Consider the following 20203-nt stretch of genomic DNA (forward strand, 5'->3'; position numbering starts at 1 on the left):
CTAGAAAGAGAGTGGGAATGGCTGCAAGTTGTTCATGTTTACCTTCTGCTGCTGTTGCTAAACAACTGCAGAGCTGCACTTAAAAACACCTATTTATGTAGAATAGCAGGTAAGCAAGTTGTTTTGTACTGAGGCTGTAAATAGACTTTTGAATGTCAACTTACCTTTTAATGGTAGAGAGTAAACACCAGAATCCTGGCATTCTTTTCTACCTTGTGTTCCTATTGTCAGCTTTGCTGAATGTGGTACCATCATTCTTTCTGTCAAGTCTTTGATAAAATGGTAAATCTGACTTTGTGATTCTATTTGGAGCCTTGAAAACAGTGGTGGCTTCCTAGTTACCTGTAAGAACTGCTTCTTGGAAATAAAAGAAGATGGGCTGTGGGAGAGTGACACAGATTAAAGATGGGCATTTCTGTCTTGGTGTAATAGTTGAACTTTTTACCTTCTATTTTGTCTTTGAGTTATGTGGCAAATGTATTTTTTTCAAGGCTCAGATCAAATAACAGAAATGGCAAAAGAAAATTGAACAATCCTTAGGGGTTTCTGTTTTAGATCTCCCCAGAAGTTCTTTCTGTTGTTATTTCTGTCCTTAGTCCCATTTAGCAGCTGAGTTCACTCTGCATGTGTGTGCCTGCATGGAATTGCATTAGTTCCACTCCATGGTAGGGTAAAGGCTACAAATCTCATCACAAAGTCTTAACTTGCAGAGCTGCAAGTTTCTACATAACTTCTCTCATTCATGAAACAGGCATTTAAAAATAAAAAGATGTGTTTGTTAATATTATTAAGATTAAATATGGCAGCATTTTCCTTGAATTATCCTGTGTTCCGTGTGAATGATGGAGATCTTACATGCTTTGATTTTCAAGATTAAAAATCCTACCTTTCATGTTAATTTACTATATTGTGTTCAGTGCAAGTTGGCAAGACTAATGCTTACCCACCCGTGAATTTGGGCATTGATGCTACATGATTAAATGTTTGTTCGTGGGTGTGGATGCAGTGACAGTTGTCTGGATTATAAAGATGCTGAAAAGTACTTTTCAGAATTTTCAAGTATTATTATTTCATTACACATTTTGGTTCATAGTCCTGTTTTGTCACTGTTGAGATTTTGTTTGCCTTTTGAGATCTAACTCTTAAACATTTGGTTAGATCAGATTTTCTGTGAGTAAATAAGTCTTCTTTGGAATATTTTGATTAAAACTAGTGTAGTAAGAGTTTCACAAAGAAGTTATGCCTAGATGTAAGCAAGAGATTGACTCAGATCAGCACCCCATCAAATCCCCAATGATCAATCAATGTTATTCAGTAATAGAAACAATAACTAATTAATTAATGAAGCTAATGAGCCACTTGATAGCAGGAAGCTTGTGTGAATAGGACAGTTAAATTGGTGACCTAAATTGTTCTACTGATTTTCTATTTGAACACTGAAAAAGTTATCTGAAAATACTGTGTTTTCCCATCAATTAGTCTAAGGTTGACATGAATTGAATAGGCAAGATTTTTTAAAAATTATTTTTCTCCAAAATGCTCTTAAACAGCCACTCGATTACATGTTCTTTTTTTTTTTTTTTTTTTTTTTTTTTTTTTTTTTTCTACAGCTCTGAACATTAACAGGAAAATAATACTGAAACAGAATGTCGCTTACCTTTTGTCTGAAAAGGTGAAATCTTTTCAGATAGAAATGGCTGATAAGGGTGGGAAGATGCTTCCAGGACAATTTTACATTCAAGTGGAGTATGACTATGAGTATGAAGCCAAGGACAAGAAAATTGTAATCAAGCAAGGGGAGAAATACATCTTAGTGAAAAAGACAAATGATGATTGGTGGCAAGTCAAAAGAGACGAAAATTCCAAACCCTTTTACGTGCCAGCACAGTATGTGAAGGAAATACCACGGAAAGCACTGATGCCACCTGTGAAGCAGGCAAGCATGCTGCCAAATAACACCTTGAAGTTGACCCATGGATTACAGAGATCAACAGAAAATGTGAATAAGTCACCAGAGCTTTCTAGTTTTGGAAAGTCTTCTCCAGTTCAAGTATCTTGCTTAGTTCGAGATGCCAATCAAAATCTGGGACCGAACAATAGCCCCTGTCAAACTTTTGGTTTGAGTCTGGACCTTACCCAGAACAATGGAAAACTTAACAATGAGTTGCAATCTCCCAAGGTTTCCAATCAGTTTAGAACCGTTTCCATGGGTCATTTCCCATGCCCGGAGTTCTTGGAAATAGAGAAGACCAGCTTTTTGCATGAACAATCTTGTGATTCAGCAGGAGAAGGCTCAGAAAAAATTCACCAAGATTCAGAGTCTGGAGATGAACTCAGTAGTAGTTCCACAGAACAAGTGCAGGTAGGCTAAAAAATGGCCTCCATGTCTGGTTTGTTTCCTTTTGTTATTGCTGTAGTTGTCTGCTGCTGTTTTGAGACTTACCGCCAAAAAATTCCAATTGTTTAAATAAAAATGTCTTCTCTCAGCATGAAATCGTTACGAGAATCGAAATAGTTGGTGTGTTTAGTCCTTGCAGAATTATTGTGCTATGGGAATTGATTCCATTTACATTATTCTCTGATTTAACGTTAAAGAACAATAGTGTTTCCATATTAAGATTGGTTTAATGTGACACTGAATTTGGGTTATATTTTCTTTCACAGGAAGGGAGCTTACTGCTGTAACTCCTCACGACTTGACTTGTGTGAAATAATTGTGCTAGTTACTGTCACTTTTCTCTAAGTGTGTATAGATTATATAAGAACTGTAAATTAATGTCTTAGTGGATTAGTTACACTTAAGATTTACTTGGGGTTTAATTTCTGGCTTGGTAATTTTATTTGTAGACTGTTATAATGAGTCAATTCTGCTTCTCACAACTTTACTCTGGATTAAAACTCAAAACATGTGAGTTTGTTAATTAGTATGGAAGAATCTCAGGAATGATGTACTCCTACTTCAGGCTAAAACTGAGCATTGACGGCCTTTGTCCTTGGTAAAGCAGTTTTTCTCACTTAATTTTTTTTTTTTTTAACGGGCATCCCCCACCCCCATCAAAAGATTAGAACTCTGATTTAATCAGGTCACTTCTGGTACGGGTAACCAAGTTAATTAGTCTATTGTAATCCAGGTTTGCTCTTAAACCAGTGATGTATGTGTGCATACACATAGTTATATATTTATATAGATGTGTGTATGTAGATAATTCCCCCACCTCACACTTGCCTCCCCCATCTCTCTATAGGGACATGTTAAATTATCTTAAATTCTGTTAGAAGCTCCCTCTACTCTCGAACTTAATGTGTAGTGTGAAACTGGTTTTGCTTGCATAAAAACTGATTGTTACAGTAAATCTCACAGGCCAGCATGTGTTTAGAGTACCAGAGGATCTCAAATCATACTTGATGCTAACTTTAGACATGAAAAGTTTTACTATTGAGAGCTGTGAATCAGTACTTTGCTAATAAGAAACAATGAAGACAAAGCTGCTTAGGAAGGAGTCAGTATGGGAAGGTCTTAAAGATACAAGATTGATTTGGTGAATTACAGAGTCTTAAACTGTGTGTATATATATTTATTGAAATACTTAGAATCAGTAGCTTTTCAATATCCTACTGTATTCTTGGCCTCATTCTTGATATTTAGAGTTTCTGTAGTTATGGGGCATCATGTCTCTAATAGTTGTATATTTTGTGTTAGTTTTAACTTCATCACCCCTCCCCCAAATAATATGGAATGAATAGGATTACTGAATTTAATTTCTTTCTTCATTGATGTCTTTCTTATGCAGTATGAGAATCCATGAGTTTCCTTGCACTTTCTTTACAGCACTGTCCTAGCTCAGCATAGTAAATATGAACCACTTAGAACTTGGCACAATAAAATGATTACTAGATATTTATTTTAGAAGCTTGTGTTGGCATGTTACTGCCATATTAATCGATTGCCAAACAAATTCTGAAAATACCAAGAAATGATTAGAAAGTATATCCTACTTTAAATAGTTTACCACATTAAATTTATATCACATGGTAGGACAGTTCCTTCTTCTGTGTTGACTATAATTTGATGCATTTCCTTCTCTAAAGCAGATGGAATTAATATTACATGAGTGTCTTTTGTCAATAATAAATATATGGCCTGCAGCTCAGTTTCCACTGGACTTTGTGCCTCTTGATGCAGTGACACTTAATCTTTTCACCATTCTCTCCTCTCCCCCCTATACTTTATTCAATGCTACAACTGATTTATAAATTTGTATTTGAGTGGGGCAGCAATGAATGTATTGTGGACACTGAGTTATGGGAGGTCTAAGAGGGGCAGTTTTCACAGTGTTTAAGCATAACAAATGCTAAAAATGCCACATTTTGGTTGTGGAAAAGGCTTGGCAGTTTGACTGATGTTACTGAAGAACTTGCCATTATCAGAATCTTGGGCAACAAGAGTGCGGGTGCTCACCGTGCCTTGCAGTTTGCCTTATTTTGTAACTTAATCTCATCCTGTGTAACCACAAGCTCTTTAAATGTAATGAAAATGTTTGACATTTGGTAGCCGTGGGGATTAAAGCAGTGGTAGAACTGATGTCACTGTTAGCTCAGTCTAGATGTTCAGAGTGCCAGCCTTCTCACTGGAACAGCTTGGCAGTTTTTTTAGAATTCTTTCAATAATGAGCATTGTCTAGTAGAAATCAGCTGTGCAGAAATTAATGGCTCAGAAAGCTGTTTTTATTGCTCTTAGTCTGTAGTGAGAACATCAAGTTCCTGGCTTTCACGCACAAACAGGATTTCACTTGACAAGACTGACTGCTTCTCCCTCCCCTGCCTGCTGTGGAGTTCAGTTTTATGCAGCCTGCATTATAATAAACTCTAAACTACAGGTGTTTTCTCTTAAATATGTAAGGTTAGAAGCTAGAATTACCTTAATGCCTTCATTTAAGAAGTTTTTTGGTGGTGTTGAGGTGATAGTATTCAGCTTTAGCCTGACCTTCAGTGTGTTTTCACTGTCCTTGGGTGCAAATATATGAGATACAGAGGAATGCTTCTCTTGTGAGATCTTTCTAAGAAGTGGTTACATTATTCCCTGAAGATTATCCTCCTCCTTTCCAGTAATGAAGTGCAGGTTCTGCAACTGTACAGTCTTGAAATCAGAGACTTGCTGGCTGTGGAAATACTGGAAGATCCAGAGCCTCCAAAGTAGTGCATAAAGGAAGATTTTTTTTTTTTTAGCAGATGAAATATATGAAGGACAGAGAGGTAGAAGTTTCAGCAGAAGTATTTGCTAATGAAGATGCAAGCAAAGGGTCTGGTCAAGAGAAACATCAGAACTGGATAATGAACGTTCTTGACATTTTATGCAAAGAAATTACAACTGTTGGTTGCCACTCTGGTGGATAAAGCATTGTAAGAACCATATGTTAGTTTATGGACTTGAACTGTAGGAAGGCTGGAGGTAATTAGAGGAAGTAGGGCTTGAGAGGAAACAAGCTTCAGTTTAACCAGATTTGAAATCTCTGGTGTTGACAGTAACTGCAGGTTGAATTGGAACTGAATGAAATGGTTTGAGTGGATGCACAGCTGGGTGTAAGAATCACTGACACAATGGTGGCACTCAAAGCTGTGAGAATCAACGAAGTTCAATAAAATTTTAGGAAAATGGTGTCATTTCTTCTTCCTGATCCCAAGGAAGGGGCAAAAATACTCCTCAGGCAGGCCAAGGATGTGGGGAAGAAGGAGAGTTCTGAAGGAGTGATTCTTTAGCAGATATGGACAGTACTTGAAAGAAGCAGATGGGATGTCTGAGCAGTATGCAGTAGAAGCAGAGACCTGAGTAATTGTTCTGAAGTAAAAAAAAAAATAAGAAAAAAGAATTTACATGTTCAGGCATGCCTAAACAGGCAGGAAAAGCTGAAGCAAAAGAAGATGACATTCAAAGTGGTCTTTAGAAAGCACCCTGGGCAATGCTTGCTTTCCTATCAAGTTTTGAGAGAGAAGGTGTGCAGACAGGGAGAGAGTTGGGCGAGTTCAGAAATCGTGTTGAGAATGTTTAGGTGTTATCTTTGAGGATGATACTTTGGCATAAAGTCATTACAAGCAGAAATTAAAATCTGCTTTTGGCAATGCTAATGGATGACCTATGGGAAATAACTTTGTTTTTGATGCATGTTACCTCCTCTTTTGTCATAGGAGGCATAGAAAGTATTTAAGAGTAAATACATGGCACTGTGTTAATGTTACTTTTTATGTTTATTAAAAGTTACTTTTAGCACAGGTTGGTTTTAATCATTGTAAATATAGACAGTGACCTATTTGCAAAGATTGTTCTGTCTTTCATCCTCTTTAGTAATTGACTATTGCATAAACTGTGAAGCACTAAAGGGGATTACCTCTAGGATGGCTGTTTTGCTTTGATTAATTCTGAGTAGTAAAGATCTTAAAGAGCTCTTTCTGTCTTGCCTTTCCAATTTCTGTGGGATTGCAGTAACTTTTTAGTCAGGGCAACAAAATACTTTGTGTGTCTGTGGATGTCAGAGTGTATCTTCTGGAGATCGTGGCATTCTTGACTTTGTCACTTAGTTGAAAGATGAGGGGCAAATCGTTAGTGTTAGACTGCCTTGCTGGTCAAACATTAAACCTCTGAAATAAATGGCTATCACTGTTTTGTGGGGCACAGAATCAGTTTGCTTCTACAGTAAGAAATTTCATGCTGTTTTTTTATTTCATTCATTTGTCTAAGAGATGAATAATTTGATAGTATGAAGGAAGTATGCAAAATTTTTTTCTTAATAAAACTGAACACATTTGCAGATTCATGGTGATATGCATAATGTCATAGTTTGAAATTATGTTTTAAGTACCATCCTTTAATCTCTTAACTTCTTAAAAACAGCATTTGTTACTCTAATGATGTTAAATGCTGAAATATGCACATTATAATGAGGTGAACTTCCAATGACAAGGAACTAGAAGCTTTATAATTTAAGGAGTTTTCTAAAACATTGATTTAATATATTTTTTTCTGTAATTTCAGTAGCTGCTGCTAGGACTTTGTAAACAGCTTGAAATGTTTGCTAAATTACATTAATAACTCAAAGGTCCAAGACAGATAATATTAGGGAATGTTTTTCCTGGCTGGTTTTGTGTATGTGGTATTGTGTATCTGTATTTTTTTTTTCCCTACACTGTGTCAACAGGTCTGGATAGTTTCACTTTACAGTGGTGCTGTTTGTGATCAGCTTGGTCTCTGTAGTTTGAATATGTAAGTCAGGTTGCAGATAGTTCCCTCTCTCGGTCCAGGTGAGTAATTCTGGATTTAGGTGCCCTAAAATGAGCAGCCCTTGTGTGCCACTAATGCTGCCTACAGCCCATATCTGATACGCTCCTCTGAACATCCCTGCCTGCAAATCAGCTTGACCTTCCTTAAAAAAATAAACAGCAAGCGTGAGTGTTATCTGTGTGAGGCAGTTGTCAGAAAATCATGACGTGTGAGACAGGTTGGTTTTAGTTGAGTGGCTTGTTCTAATACTGGTGTTGGAATGCTCAGCTGAGTAAGCTACAGATCTACTTGGTACATGCAATTTTGTGTTGTGCTTTCAGGAGTGAAACAAACACCTACCAAACATCTAACCAGTGCACTGTTAAAAATTCTGCAAGTGCCAACAGAGTCTTTTGAGTCTTGCACCCCTATTTACCCTAATTTCATGCAGAAAATGATGAAATGGAACTTCGAAGGCGCTGATTTAGATGAATAAACTTGTGCCTTTTATCCTGGTAGAATTACTTCCTAGCTCAAATGAAGCTTAAGCTGCACAGCAGTGCTTAAGGAATAATAGTCATAGTATGGAATAGATTTTTCTGTTTTTATCTAGAAAACTGTAATTTCTAGTGTGTGGTGTGTGTTTTGGTGAATGCTGTCCCACCTGCCTTTTCTTTTGAATTCATGCCAAGTGCCAGCCTCAGCAGAGTGATGACAGAATCTTTAGGGATGGTGGAGTAAATGCTTGAACAGGAAAGCAGCCCTAGGAAAAGGAATGGGTGTTCTGTCTCACTGCTGCCTAAGCTGAAAGCAGCTGGAGATCCTGGGGACTTGCTTTTTCTTGTTGGCAGTGCCGCTGTCATTTGAAGTAGGGAACCACCAGACACAGAAAAGTTTGTAATAGGTAAAACTCTGCTTGAGACTGTTTTGAGAATATTTGATCATACCTTGTTCTCTCCCATAACTCTGGGTACAAACAATTGCTTTTGCTATGTCTTTACCTGGTTACAATCTAGGCAGTTGTTTAATATTGCAGTGCTTGCCTATAGAACAAAGGTGCTGTTATTCTGTAGAATCCTAAAGAAAGTATCATTTGTTTCACAGCAGTGTGACAAAACATCAGGGAGCGTATGACTCTGTAGAATAAAACGCAAAACACTTTTTTCCTTTTTTTTAGGCAGCTCTCTGGAATAGTAGACATTTGTGCTTAAAAAAAAAAAAAAGAAAGCGAAATCTGTGCATATCTAGTACCCAAACAGCCGATATGTCTCTGACATGCCTGGCCAGGTATGTTTGATTTAAAAACGATAGAGACAAATGGGTTTTGCCTTTATGTGGAGCTTGTTTTAAAGCTAAGGACAATATTTTTGGACAAAAGTTTTTCAGGACAGTAAGAACTGAGGATTTTCAAATGACTTCTGTGATCGTGAGTAACTGGACAAACATACTGTTAGAATACTTGTATCAGTTTTGAATTTAGCCTATCTTAAAAGGGCTTCTGACCTAGTTCTTGGGAAAGACAGTACATTTTTAGTAGATTATAGTTCTATTCCTGTAGATATGAAAAGTGATATGGTAGGTGAGTGCGGAGGGGCATTCAAACAAGCATAGACAATGTCAGTAGTGGGAAATGGTATAAAACAAAAATGCAGATTTCCTGGTGTTTCTGTATTCTAACTAACATATAGTTGCCAGCCTCTCTCATCTTGAAAAGGAGATAATAGTGCTGAAAACAGTGTAGAAGAGGTGAAGAACACAAGCAGAAACATGGAACAATTCCGTGAAGGCTTTGCAAAAATCTTACGTGAGGGCGGATGCACATTTAATATTGCATGCAGAGACCTCCTGATTTCTAGGCTGTTTGTTGCTGAATGTCTGAGGGATTGTTGAGAAGTAAAAAGTGACCTTAATTTTGGTATATTTTCTCCCCATCTTTTGATAGTTTGTCCTGTCTTTGTAAACTCTGTTGACAGAGATTTGGAGCTTGTGTACAATGATGCTGTGAAGACTGGCATAGGTGTTTGGAGTCTGTATTTTAATTAATTCTAGTTTTCCATCTGATCAGTTTTGTAAATGAAAGTTAGAAGTTGAGCAGCTGTCTGATTGAATTTAAGGTTATTGCTTATGTAGAGTTTTGATGTTAAATTATCTGGCTTCACCTTCTGCTTATAATCAAAATCATGATTAGAAACTGGGACTCCTATTTTAAATCTGAAATTACATATTACATTTAGAATTTATATAACATTGTTTTAATTCTTCCCTTTTAAAATGGTTTACCTAAGGCTTCTGGATGATCTTCAGATCATCTAGTTTAATTAAGTAACTTCCCTGTATTTTGTTTAAATGCAGTGCTGGAGAGCAGAGTTTTATGTCTGCTCTTTGCTGATGTGTAGTGTATACAGTTGCCATCTTTTGCTTTTGTGGATTGTTGTTCAGCTGAATCACTTTGCTCCTCTATCACCACCTGGCTCTACAAATATTTATTTCCAGTGGTGCAGGGAGGTGGTGGTGCTGGCCTAGGCAGTGTTGTGATGAGTGTCAATAGCCTGTAAGTACCTCCTTTATGGCAGCCTGAATAGTCACAGTCTGGTGCAAAAGTCAGCAGATCTGAAGGACTGAGGACACACTTGCCTTTTTTGCTGTCAGTGATGTGATGGGACTCAGGCAAAACAAGTGTGCTTATGCAATACTGTAATAAAATGTCTGATAAAAACAAAAATACAGTTAAACTTTCTGGACTCTTAACTGGTTGTTCAACATGTCTAGTAATATTGCATACACATTTATTTTCTGGAGAGCGTGAAAGATCACCAGGATATTGTTTGGAAATGATTCATAATACAACCAAAACATTAGTGTTCCACATAACTATTGTTCAACTTATAAGTATTTAGAAGGAGCTTTATCCTGCAGTCAAGGGTTGTAACAGTAAATGAGGTTCTTGAGTGACTTTGATTTGGCTGCTTTTCCTGTTGAAATTGAGTAAAGGTGCTTCCTCCTTCCCCAGCCCTCACAACAGAAGATTTATCAACATGCTTGGCACTGGATCCAACTGGAAAAGCTAATAGATGTCTGTGATGCATAATTGCACTGTGCTTTAGGCACAGGGGACTATGTATGTGTGTGGGTATATATGTATATACCTATGTTCTCTGTATATATAAGTTATAAAATAACAGGGACAGCTGCTCTGTTTCTTGATAGCACTTTGATCTTGATTTGCACCTCGTGTAGTGTGACAACTTGCTTTAAGCTTCCTCACAACTTCATGAGATGTATTTATCCATACTGTCTTTTTTCTGTCAGCCAGGTAAGTCCATTTGTCCTGGCTGTGACTTTGTTGTATTCATCCCTCCCAGGTGCTGCACTCCAACTTGTAATGGCATTTTCATGCTTCCCTGAGGCTCTGTGCTTTTCCTGCTGTAGTATGTGTTACCCTATGGTGCTGTGCCCACGAGCTATGCCAGAAGACAGCAGTGCTTCCTCCCAGGAGAGCTTTTCACAGCCAGGCTCTGTGGCTGCCTTGCCTTGGGCAGGGAGCAGGAGCTTGGGAAGAGGCAGCGTGGCCCTGTAGGGCCCCGGTGGTCACACAGCGCTGTCCCTCTGACCCTCTGCTCGTCTCCCCTGCACTCCCTGGGCTCCTCTGCTCACCTGTGTCCCTGGCAGCTCCTCATCAATCACCCACTGCAGCCTCCTCAGCAAAAGCTACGGCCTTCAGCTGCTCTGGCTTTCGTTCTTCTTGCCTTTGCCAGCCTGAAGGGTCGTGCTTGTGTGACTGCCTGAGGAGATGCACAGCGTGAGAGAGGATAAACCTGAGATCATTTTTCTTTTTATTCTCCCATGCTTCAGTCTCAAGGAGAGACCTGTCTTGGTGTTTCACAAGATTGTGATCCACCAAGGCGTAAATTTTACTTTTAAGTTTTTTTTTACTTTTCAGTTAATTATATATGTAAAAACTGTATTGCATTCATTTTTGCTTTTTGCTAGTTCATACTTTTCTACTGTAACTATTAGCTCAGCAAAACTTGGATATGTACTTGGGCTTGTGGTTTGTTTTTTTCTTTTATGGAAAAACAGAAAAATCCAAATCCCAAATGCTGTGCTAAAATTGTAGCTCTAAACTCTCTTATTCTTCTTATCTTGTTTTGTAAATCTTTAAAGCCTCAGCAGATTGTGTCCAAACTTAAGTTGTAATGATTCTCTGTGCGGCCTTTGTGAGGCCTGTAAAACAGCTCTTTCCAGCTGCTGCAGGTCTTTGGTGTGCTGTTCATTAAAACAATTGAAGTGAACATTGTGCTAAGATGGTACGATACTGACAGATCCTTTCTTTGCAATCAGTTTTCTGGGAAAAGTAGCTTGAAGGGCTGTATTTAAATTCTGTGCCCGTAGATGGTCTCAGGAATTGTGTGCTTATCCTGTGCTCTCATCATTACTGTCTGTCTATAAACTGCTGCTTTACTTCTCAAAGTATTATGTTAAATGGTGATTTGAGCCCTGAGCCAGCCTTCTGTGTTGTCCTTGGTATGGCTGGATCTGCTTCAGTGCAGCCTCAGAATTATAAAGTAAATAAAATTCCACAAACAATGAGCCTTTTTATATCATCTTAACTGCCATCTAAAATAGAAATTGCTTGTTTAATATTCATTGAAGTAAAGTGGTGGTTTCAGATTAACATTTTCATGTCGAAACACAAAATTCAGTGACAAAGGTGTACTTCTTTTTCTAGATACTGATTTGCAGAAATAGCTGTTACTGAAAATGAAAGATTCTTGCTAGTGTAAGGAAAATAAAGGGGAAGAAAAACTGCAGAAATGCATGGCTGAGTGTTTCATGCTTTCTGTCCTTACACTGGATGCCAACAAACTGTCCGCAAATAGAGAGAAACAGACTAAGAAATACAGTCAAAGAACAAATACTTCTATTTTCAGTAGTTGTAGAGAGAAAAAAAGATGCAACCTGGTTGAGATTCCCATGAGAATTTTACTGCTTTGCTTAATTCTGCTGTTAGCAGTACATACAGTCTATTGCTGAGTATTTCTGGGATTTTGAGAAAAGTCTGTACAATTGTGTACTTTGCTTTAGCATTTTAAAATGCCCTCAGAAGTGATCTTAAAAAAATATCTAACTTCTTTAGGTTAGGCACAGTGAGTTGATCATATTTCTAAAAACATTCCTCCTGCTATTCAGTATACTTTTGCAAAACAGAATTCCCAGTGTTAAAACTGGCGTGATCATAGCCTGTTCTAGCTCACTTAAAAGTTGAAAATTAAAAATATCCTAGAAACACCATGGTGTAATTATGCACAGGCTTCTTTTTATGTGGTCTTAAAGAGCTGCTGAGGGAAATATTCTTGCTCTGCTCAAAATTTGAAACACCTCATATAAATATATAAATATGCTAACTGATAACACTTACTTTGCTCATCTTATTATATCTTTCAAGGAAAAAAATTAGACTGAAGTTGTGACCTAATGTTCTCTGTATGTCTTCTCTGGCATGAGACTTGGGTTTCTACTTTATTCTTCTTTACCAGAAAGAAATGCTATACGCGATGTAATAGGAGAAAGAATGTTATACGTGATGTTCTTTGTCCTAAGTCATTAAAATACATGAGGTTGAGGGGTTCAAGCAGCCCTGACAAAACTTCAGTTTTGCTTGTGTGCTGTAGCGCATACATTGTCTTGAGAATAGAAGCAGTGTCCTGGGAATTTACAAGGCTTTGTGACATTCTGTCTCAATTCTTTATATCTCTCTCCTCTCCAGTATTGGTGACAGATGCCAACATATGTGAGATTTTTATGGTTTAGTTAGAAACTTCAACATGCAAACTAAACAGCTGAGTACTTATGTATCCTGGAGGTGACAATATGTAAACAGCCTGTTAAGAGCCCAACTTACAAAAGGAATTCAGTTTTAAAATACTTCTCTAGTGGAGCTGTGAACTTCATTTCCATAAGTGCCAAAATCAGACATATTTTTCCTGGTCAGAGCAGTTTTAAACACAAAGCACATGCAAAGTATTGGAAAAAATAGATTTATTTTCATGTTAAGTATTTTTCCCATCCTTAAAGCTTGTTTGCTTCAGGCAGGCTGGTGAATGTCCCATTCCAATAAACTGGGAGACAGGGAGGATTCCAAAGAAATGCAGTATCCTAAAATACCGAATACTCCTTTGAAAATGGAATTGTAATCTCTTCTCTAAGTCCTTATACAGTGACTTTGTCTTGCACCTTGTAAAAAAGTCTTGCTGTCTGTCATAGAACCCACTAATTATATTCAGTGTTACACAGTAAACATGTGAGAGGATACTGGATCTGAATACAGATTTAATAAAGGATAATCTAATAAAGGGACTAGTGGGTTTTAAAGACGGGAAAGTCTAATGTATTGACCGTTTGAAATCTGCCTGGTGAAAATGAAATTTGATTTTTAAAGTAATGAAATTTTAGATTATTTTAATAATAAGATAAATGAGTAAGTGGGAGCATGATGTCCTAACCTTTTAAACAGTTAAGTTAAAATTACTTGTTAGCTGAAATTGCTTAAATATATTAAAAATTTTGAATAGTGTGAGGAAAATTGCTTTTGTATAATCTCTAAGCTTCAGTCTTTATTGAAGGAAGTTTTACATGGAGGAGAAAGCCTATGAAAAGCCATCAAAATCATATCAAACAGCTGCTTGGTCTGAATCTTCATCTTGAAAAATGTTCTCATATTAATGCATTATATAAGAATATCAATAAAGGCATAATTTATGATAAGTGACTTTAAAAAAAAAATGATACTTGTAACTTCTTGCAGCTACCATGTGCATTTTGTCACAGCATACCAGCCAGTGTGGCCCAAAGCTCTGTACTGCCATGGCAAAAGGGGGCATAAAACTTCCGTTTCTGCTCAAAATAGACAAATTTATACGCTGAAATGGAAAGTATGTGCTCTTTGCAGAGTTTAGCAGTTTAACATCTCCCTGCATTCCTCTGAGGGGATTTATGGCTGCAAGGCTCATCTTGAAGCTTGAGGCTTCACTGGAGGTTTTGTTACGATTGCTGTACTGTTCCTGTGCCAGATTGTTTGCCCATCCTCTAATCCCCCATTTCAGTGGCAATCTCAAATGCACAGCTCTAACGCTTCCAGTAAGTGTTATTTAGGAGATACAGCTAATCACCCTCCATACTCAATTGCTGCTCTTGTGAAGACAAAAGCATTTGGAATAATGTTAGCCTAAAGCCTATTCAGGCACTTAAATTTTCCCAATAAGCTTTATATCTTTTATATAGCTGTTGTACTAGATGTGGCTGAAGAGTAAAATCTTAACAGTCATCAATCAGAATAAGCTCTGACGCTGCCAGCAGTGTTGCAGAAGGCTCTCTGGGCCTTGGACTGATCAGCTTTCAGCACTGTTACTCTACAGACCCTCGTGGGACCTGAAACCCAGAGCTCCTACAATGCCTGCAGTTGCATAATACACCTTTTTATATGAGCTCGATGGAAATCTCGCTGGAAAACAACATAGAAATCAATGGGAAAGTATTAGTGTATCTAGTAGTTCTAAATACATTAATTATTAATTAATATTTCTCTTGGAGACTCCCAGGAAGTTCAGCTTCCATTCCATCTGTGTCTTCTGCAGATAAACACCAGCTTGCAAGAACAGCTTCATGTGCTGAGCATTACTATACACTCAGGTATACATGTATGTACTTTGAAACATTTTTTTTTCCCCTGACAGCTTGGCAGACAATGCTGCCATACTTTATTATACTTGTAGTTTCAATGAGAATGTTCTCTAAAGGCTGGTGGCTCCGGCTGATCCGCTGAGTGCTGAGCATGGAATTATAATTCAGCAGCACGGGGGAGGGCTGTGCTCGCTGTGGCCGGCGCAGGGCACCGCTCACTGCCTGTTGCTTAATCAGCATGAAACTATTAGCAGATTCTTGCCATCTCAGCCATAATGTACTGCTAATAGGTTTGCTTTATTGCCTAGGACAGTCAAAAAAGCCTGGAATGTTTTAGTAATTTTGAGTAAGCCTAACATTCCTCTTAATGAAGTTTGACAGTGTTTTCAGAACTCCCTCACACTGTATAACAGGAGTACCATTACGTATTCCTATCTACTGCGTGCTGGTGATTTATTGGTGTCTTTTCTAATGCAATTCTTCTTACATGAAAGCTTTTACATTAGAATTTAAAATTATGTTATTTTACAAAATAGATTCCTGGCAACAAAAACAGCTGTATATTATTAGTCCATTTAAACATACTCTCTAAATTTAATCACAGTTTTGTAGCTGTCAGAAGACTTTGTAAATCCTACTTCAGTGAAAAAAAAAATCACAGAAATTATTTGGTGTTTTCAAAATTAGTTTACCCCCCAGTATTTTGGAACATGCTTTGCAATGTGGAGCACACAGTGCGCAGGGGAGTGCGTGTGCTAGTGTAGCCTCTTTCACTTGGATCATCAGGAGGAAGTTTCAGAGAGGGTTAGTGCCAGATATCTGAATCTGACTGTTTCTTTTTTTCTTCCCTGTCTTTTGTTTAGGGGCAGTATTTTTTTTTTTTTAAGGTTTAATAAGTCCTTCATTTTACTGATAGATTTGGAATGAATCTCTGATACTTAGGGCTTGGGATAATTTTCAGTTTTTCTTGTCAGCCATGAAAAATGGTGTTGCACAGCAGAAGGAGTTCAGTTGTGTCAGTTTATTTTACTTTTAGTAAGTTGAGAATTTGTCTTTCAATCATGGGGGAAGTGAGAAGGGTCACTGTGTTTTCCCACCCCCCAGTGTGGTACCAGACAGTCAGCCCAGGCAGTTCGCATGATGGGCAGGGATGTGACAAAGAACTCTGCTTCCTATTTTTATTGCAGGGTCTGGTTCACTTATAGCTGCTCTCACTCATTTCTCTTACTTCTGAGAGTCTTATCTCATTCCTTGAGCCCAGAATTCAAAAAAGGTTTTTATGGTCTTAATCCAGCAGTGCTGGACTTGGTCAGAATGGCTCTACTTGGAATGCAGTGCCATCCCTGGGATGACCAGATGCAATCTTTATGATGAGTGCATCTTTAGCAAACCTTCTCTGGGTTGGTATAACTGTGACAGCAGGCTTTGGGAGATGGAGTCTACTTCAAATATCAAAATACTTGACCCCCTTCCCATACACACCTCTTCTCCTTTCTGGCAAGCCATACCTCTTTGTTTCAGCTCTTCATACGAGGTCTTTCATCCTCAAACTGTTTGAGAAGGACCTGAAAACAAGCAGGAGGATTAAACATTTAATTACAGTAGATGTTCATACTTGTCTGAGTGAATGGAATCCACACAGAAGACTAGGGTAAGACTTTGTGTGTGTGTATGCTGTTACTTACACAGTTGGCATCTACAGCAAACACAGTATTTTATATTGAATAGATAGTACCAAGCCTTTTAATTGCTCAGCAGTCCATGTAGAACGTAAGGGACCATGGAACATATTCTGACACCTGTTTTGCAACACATACCAGTGGGCATCATGCAGTAATTTTCTGTGTGAAATGTGTAACTGGGTAATGTTTAAGGACTGTTGTTGGAAGAGGAGAGATACTCAGATTTAGTTTTGGCATTGGAGGGTGGATAGCTGTGCTGAGCTTCTGGGGAAATTGTTGATGTGCTCATTTGTTATTATTCTTTGATATTATGGCATACATTCTTTATCTCCTCCCTTTTTTAAAGTCAGTTTGTAGACTGTGTGGCACACTGCCTTAGTCCCTTCACCAATTGTTCTATGTAAGATAGAATAGACATGCTGTAGGCATTATGTGTTGATTTTATTTTGTCATTCTTTCTTGGTTTCTGTAGCATACCATCAACAGATTTTTTTTTCCTCATGGCCTTGTAGAAGTTGTATTTGTACTGTGAAAATTACAATTAACTGCTTCTGAATAGATGAATACTGGATTTTAGATTGCACTGCATTTACTCAGAAGCATAAAGAAGTTAAGCAAAACCCCCAAAACCCAGTTAATTTAGTTTGCAGGACCTCTGTTTTGTATTACAAAATGCAGTTTGTTTCATCATTTACTTATTTGCAACTTCTCAGGGAAGAAAAATGACTTTAGGTTTCCTGTCAGTGCTGCAGCTGTGAAAGTGAGCCAGGGGGAAATGGCCACAGGTCCCAGTAAAACTGCTCTTAATTAAATATGTGTGGTTTTACAGCTCATAACATTTTGGGGTTGTTTTTGCAGATTGTACCTGGGAATTGACTTAATGGCTGCAGTTCTTGAGGATGGTGAAACTGATAATTCATAGTCAGAGAAGTGCAGTTGAAGCACAAGTATTCCCACTTGCTGTTGGCACATTTCAGGATATTGCCTTGGGTGACTTAAATTCTGTGTTGGAAAGCTTTTTAGTGTAGAGATAATTTTACTGCCTTTTTGATCATCTCTGGACATGGAAGTAGGTTTGTCCATTGTTGAACTTGCTTGTTCTGAAAAAAAATTAACATCACAAAGTACAGCACTGTGTATATTTTCTTGTCTGGTTTGTTTTGCATCTTATGAGTTTTTTGGGGTTAACAACCTCAATGAACTGAAAATGGAATATGTCCCTATTTTTTTTCTGAAAACTGAAAAGCTTGATTGTCCATAACTCATCCCTCAGATTTGTGGGAATGCCTGAAATTGGAAGGATGACTAGACTCAGTGGCAGCCTCTTGTTTTATCCTTGCCAGTTTTGCTACAGGTTGAAGAAAATTGTCCTTAAATTTTTGTTTTAGGGGAAAATACACAGAGGGAGGGGAGAGAAAATTTCCTATTTCCTTACTGGTATGCTTTTATAACACTTTGGGTTTTAATTTACCTAGAGTATTGAGAAACCCTGGTGGTTTGCAGAGGAGAGGAGAATATAGCATCTTTCCTTGCTTAAATTGATTTAAGATATTCTCGACATTCCTGACCTAGGTTTTTCTACTAAAAACTAGTATTAGCAATATTTTTCAAATTTTCAAGATGTTGCAAGGAAAATGTCTTATTTTATACTCCATATGTAAAGTACTGCACATGTTAGATTTAATGTTAAAACAGTTTCTCTCAAAATTCTGACAAAAAACATGTTCTTCAGAATTCAGAATTCATTCCAAGTGTGGGACTTAAGCTAGCAAACAAAATACCTTTCTCTTTCCACTCCAGTCTTTCATCCTACTGCTGTGTTCTGTACTCTGAGGTGAGAGGAAGAGCTATCCTTAGTCATCTTAAAAATATTTGTTATTCTTTGCCTGAGCTACTTGGAGTACTTATTTCCTTCTTTAAAGGCATGAGGTCTCTTCTGCTGCAGTTTTTTAATGCTCTGCTCACCATGGTACTGTATTGCTCCTTCTTATGGGCTGCTGATTTTTCTTAAGAAAAAAACCAAGAACTTAAACCCAGCATTTCAGTTGTCCATACTTGTACAATAAATCAGCTTCTTACTATATACTTTTAACAGCTTCGTCATTTGTTTCAAAGTTAAGATGTGAATGTGCTGCTTTTCAGGATGAGGGTTACATGTAATGTAGCCTTGTTTACAAAGCTTTGTGAGAGGAAGGAAAATAGAGAACAATCCCATTGTGGTTCTTTCACAGTGCATAGGGACAGAAGCAAGAATACCAAAAGAGCTATTGAAGGTTGTGGACTAAACTGCACTTATGCTGTCAAAGAAAGTTCCCTATTTTACTGATTAGTCTGTTGCAAAATTTAATTCCTTATTTGCTCCATACGTAAGTAACTTTTTTCCCCTCCTTCAAACTAGCCGGTTTTTTAACCTGTCCCTGGAATAAATAGACAGTTTTTTACTTGTTACTGTTTCTATAACTGATTCTGTTTTAGATACTTGAAGATAATTCCTTCTTTCAGCTACCTTTGGAATTTAATTAGGCAGCTAAAACCTCCTTAAGAACTAACAGAGAGGTTCTGAAAGAGAAGGTCCTGCTCTCCTGTCACCTTAGACACTTCAGAGGTATCTCTGGCTGACCTTGCAGTGACCTGCAAACACCGAAGGAGTCTAAATAGGGGAGGGCTTTTTGTTTGTTTGTGGGGCTTTTGTTTGCTTTGTTTTTGAAGTCGCAGCAGGATTAATTTGTTGTCATTCTGGGTTAGGCCTTCCCTTTTCTGCAGGGCCACATCAGCATCAGGGTGCAGATGGCAAGGGAGATGAGATTGTTCCTTTTGGTAGCTGGTGGCCAATAGACCAGCATAGCTAAGTCTTAAAAATGTATCATTAATCTTTGACTTTCTGAAACAAATAAATTTGTGGTTTTTATTGTTTTCTAAGCTTTAAGTTGTTGCCTGGGTCCATTGAACTATGTGCTTTATAGATTTGGTTACATGAACTGAATTAGTAAAAGCATTTGCTGAATTTCTGTATAAGCAGAAGTGTCAGTGTGGCTTCTGCCTTTCTGCACGAAAGAAATTCTTTTCTTGTGTGCGTGGGTAGTTAGGGTAACTAACTCATTTAAAGTTACTTTGTCAAGTTACTTTTCTCTTGGCTTCCCTTTCTCCTAAGATTAGCAAACCAGTTTTTTCAAAAGGAAAAAGTGAAGAAAGTGGTTTTGGCTTTTTTATATAGCAGACATTCTGATGTGTTAGAAAGGATGGCTCTGAAAAAAATTTGCCTGAAGGTAGAAACATGGACTTTGTGTGTACAGACTTAAGAACAAGTCTGAGATTCTTATTTCCCTAATCCAAGTTTGTTTTATATTAGAGTATGAATACATTAGTTGATGAACAGATTTTACCATAATTTTTCTAGAATTTGGGTGCATAATTTGTGTTTTGGTTTGTAAAGGTATAGAGTTAGCATGACAGTATCGAAAATGTGGTTCTTCAAATCATGTATTTTGAAACTGTTTAGCCAGTCATGATCCCTAGAACATGCTTTTTCAGGTGTTCCTGTTTATACATTGAGCACTTTTGAAATTAGTTTTTCAAGATTTTAATGCAA

General features: G+C 37.6%; 1 protein-coding gene across 7 annotated transcripts in view; it reads left to right on the plus strand.

Annotated features, from left to right (window-relative positions):
- Positions 1–20203, plus strand: part of ARHGAP12 (Rho GTPase activating protein 12) — a 75560-nt gene that overhangs the window by 3913 nt on the left and 51444 nt on the right. For all 7 annotated transcript variants that reach the window (XM_083858566.1, XM_083858567.1, XM_083858568.1 and 4 more), the window contains exon 2: positions 1611–2362. In XM_083858566.1, the coding sequence (XP_083714692.1) occupies positions 1694–2362 (669 nt within the window). In that variant the 5' untranslated portion in view covers positions 1611–1693. The remainder of the gene's footprint in view (positions 1–1610; positions 2363–20203) is intronic.

The sequence above is a fragment of the Zosterops lateralis genome (assembly GCF_965231275.1).
Source record: "Zosterops lateralis genome assembly, chromosome: 1".
Lineage (NCBI taxonomy): Eukaryota > Metazoa > Chordata > Aves > Passeriformes > Zosteropidae > Zosterops > Zosterops lateralis.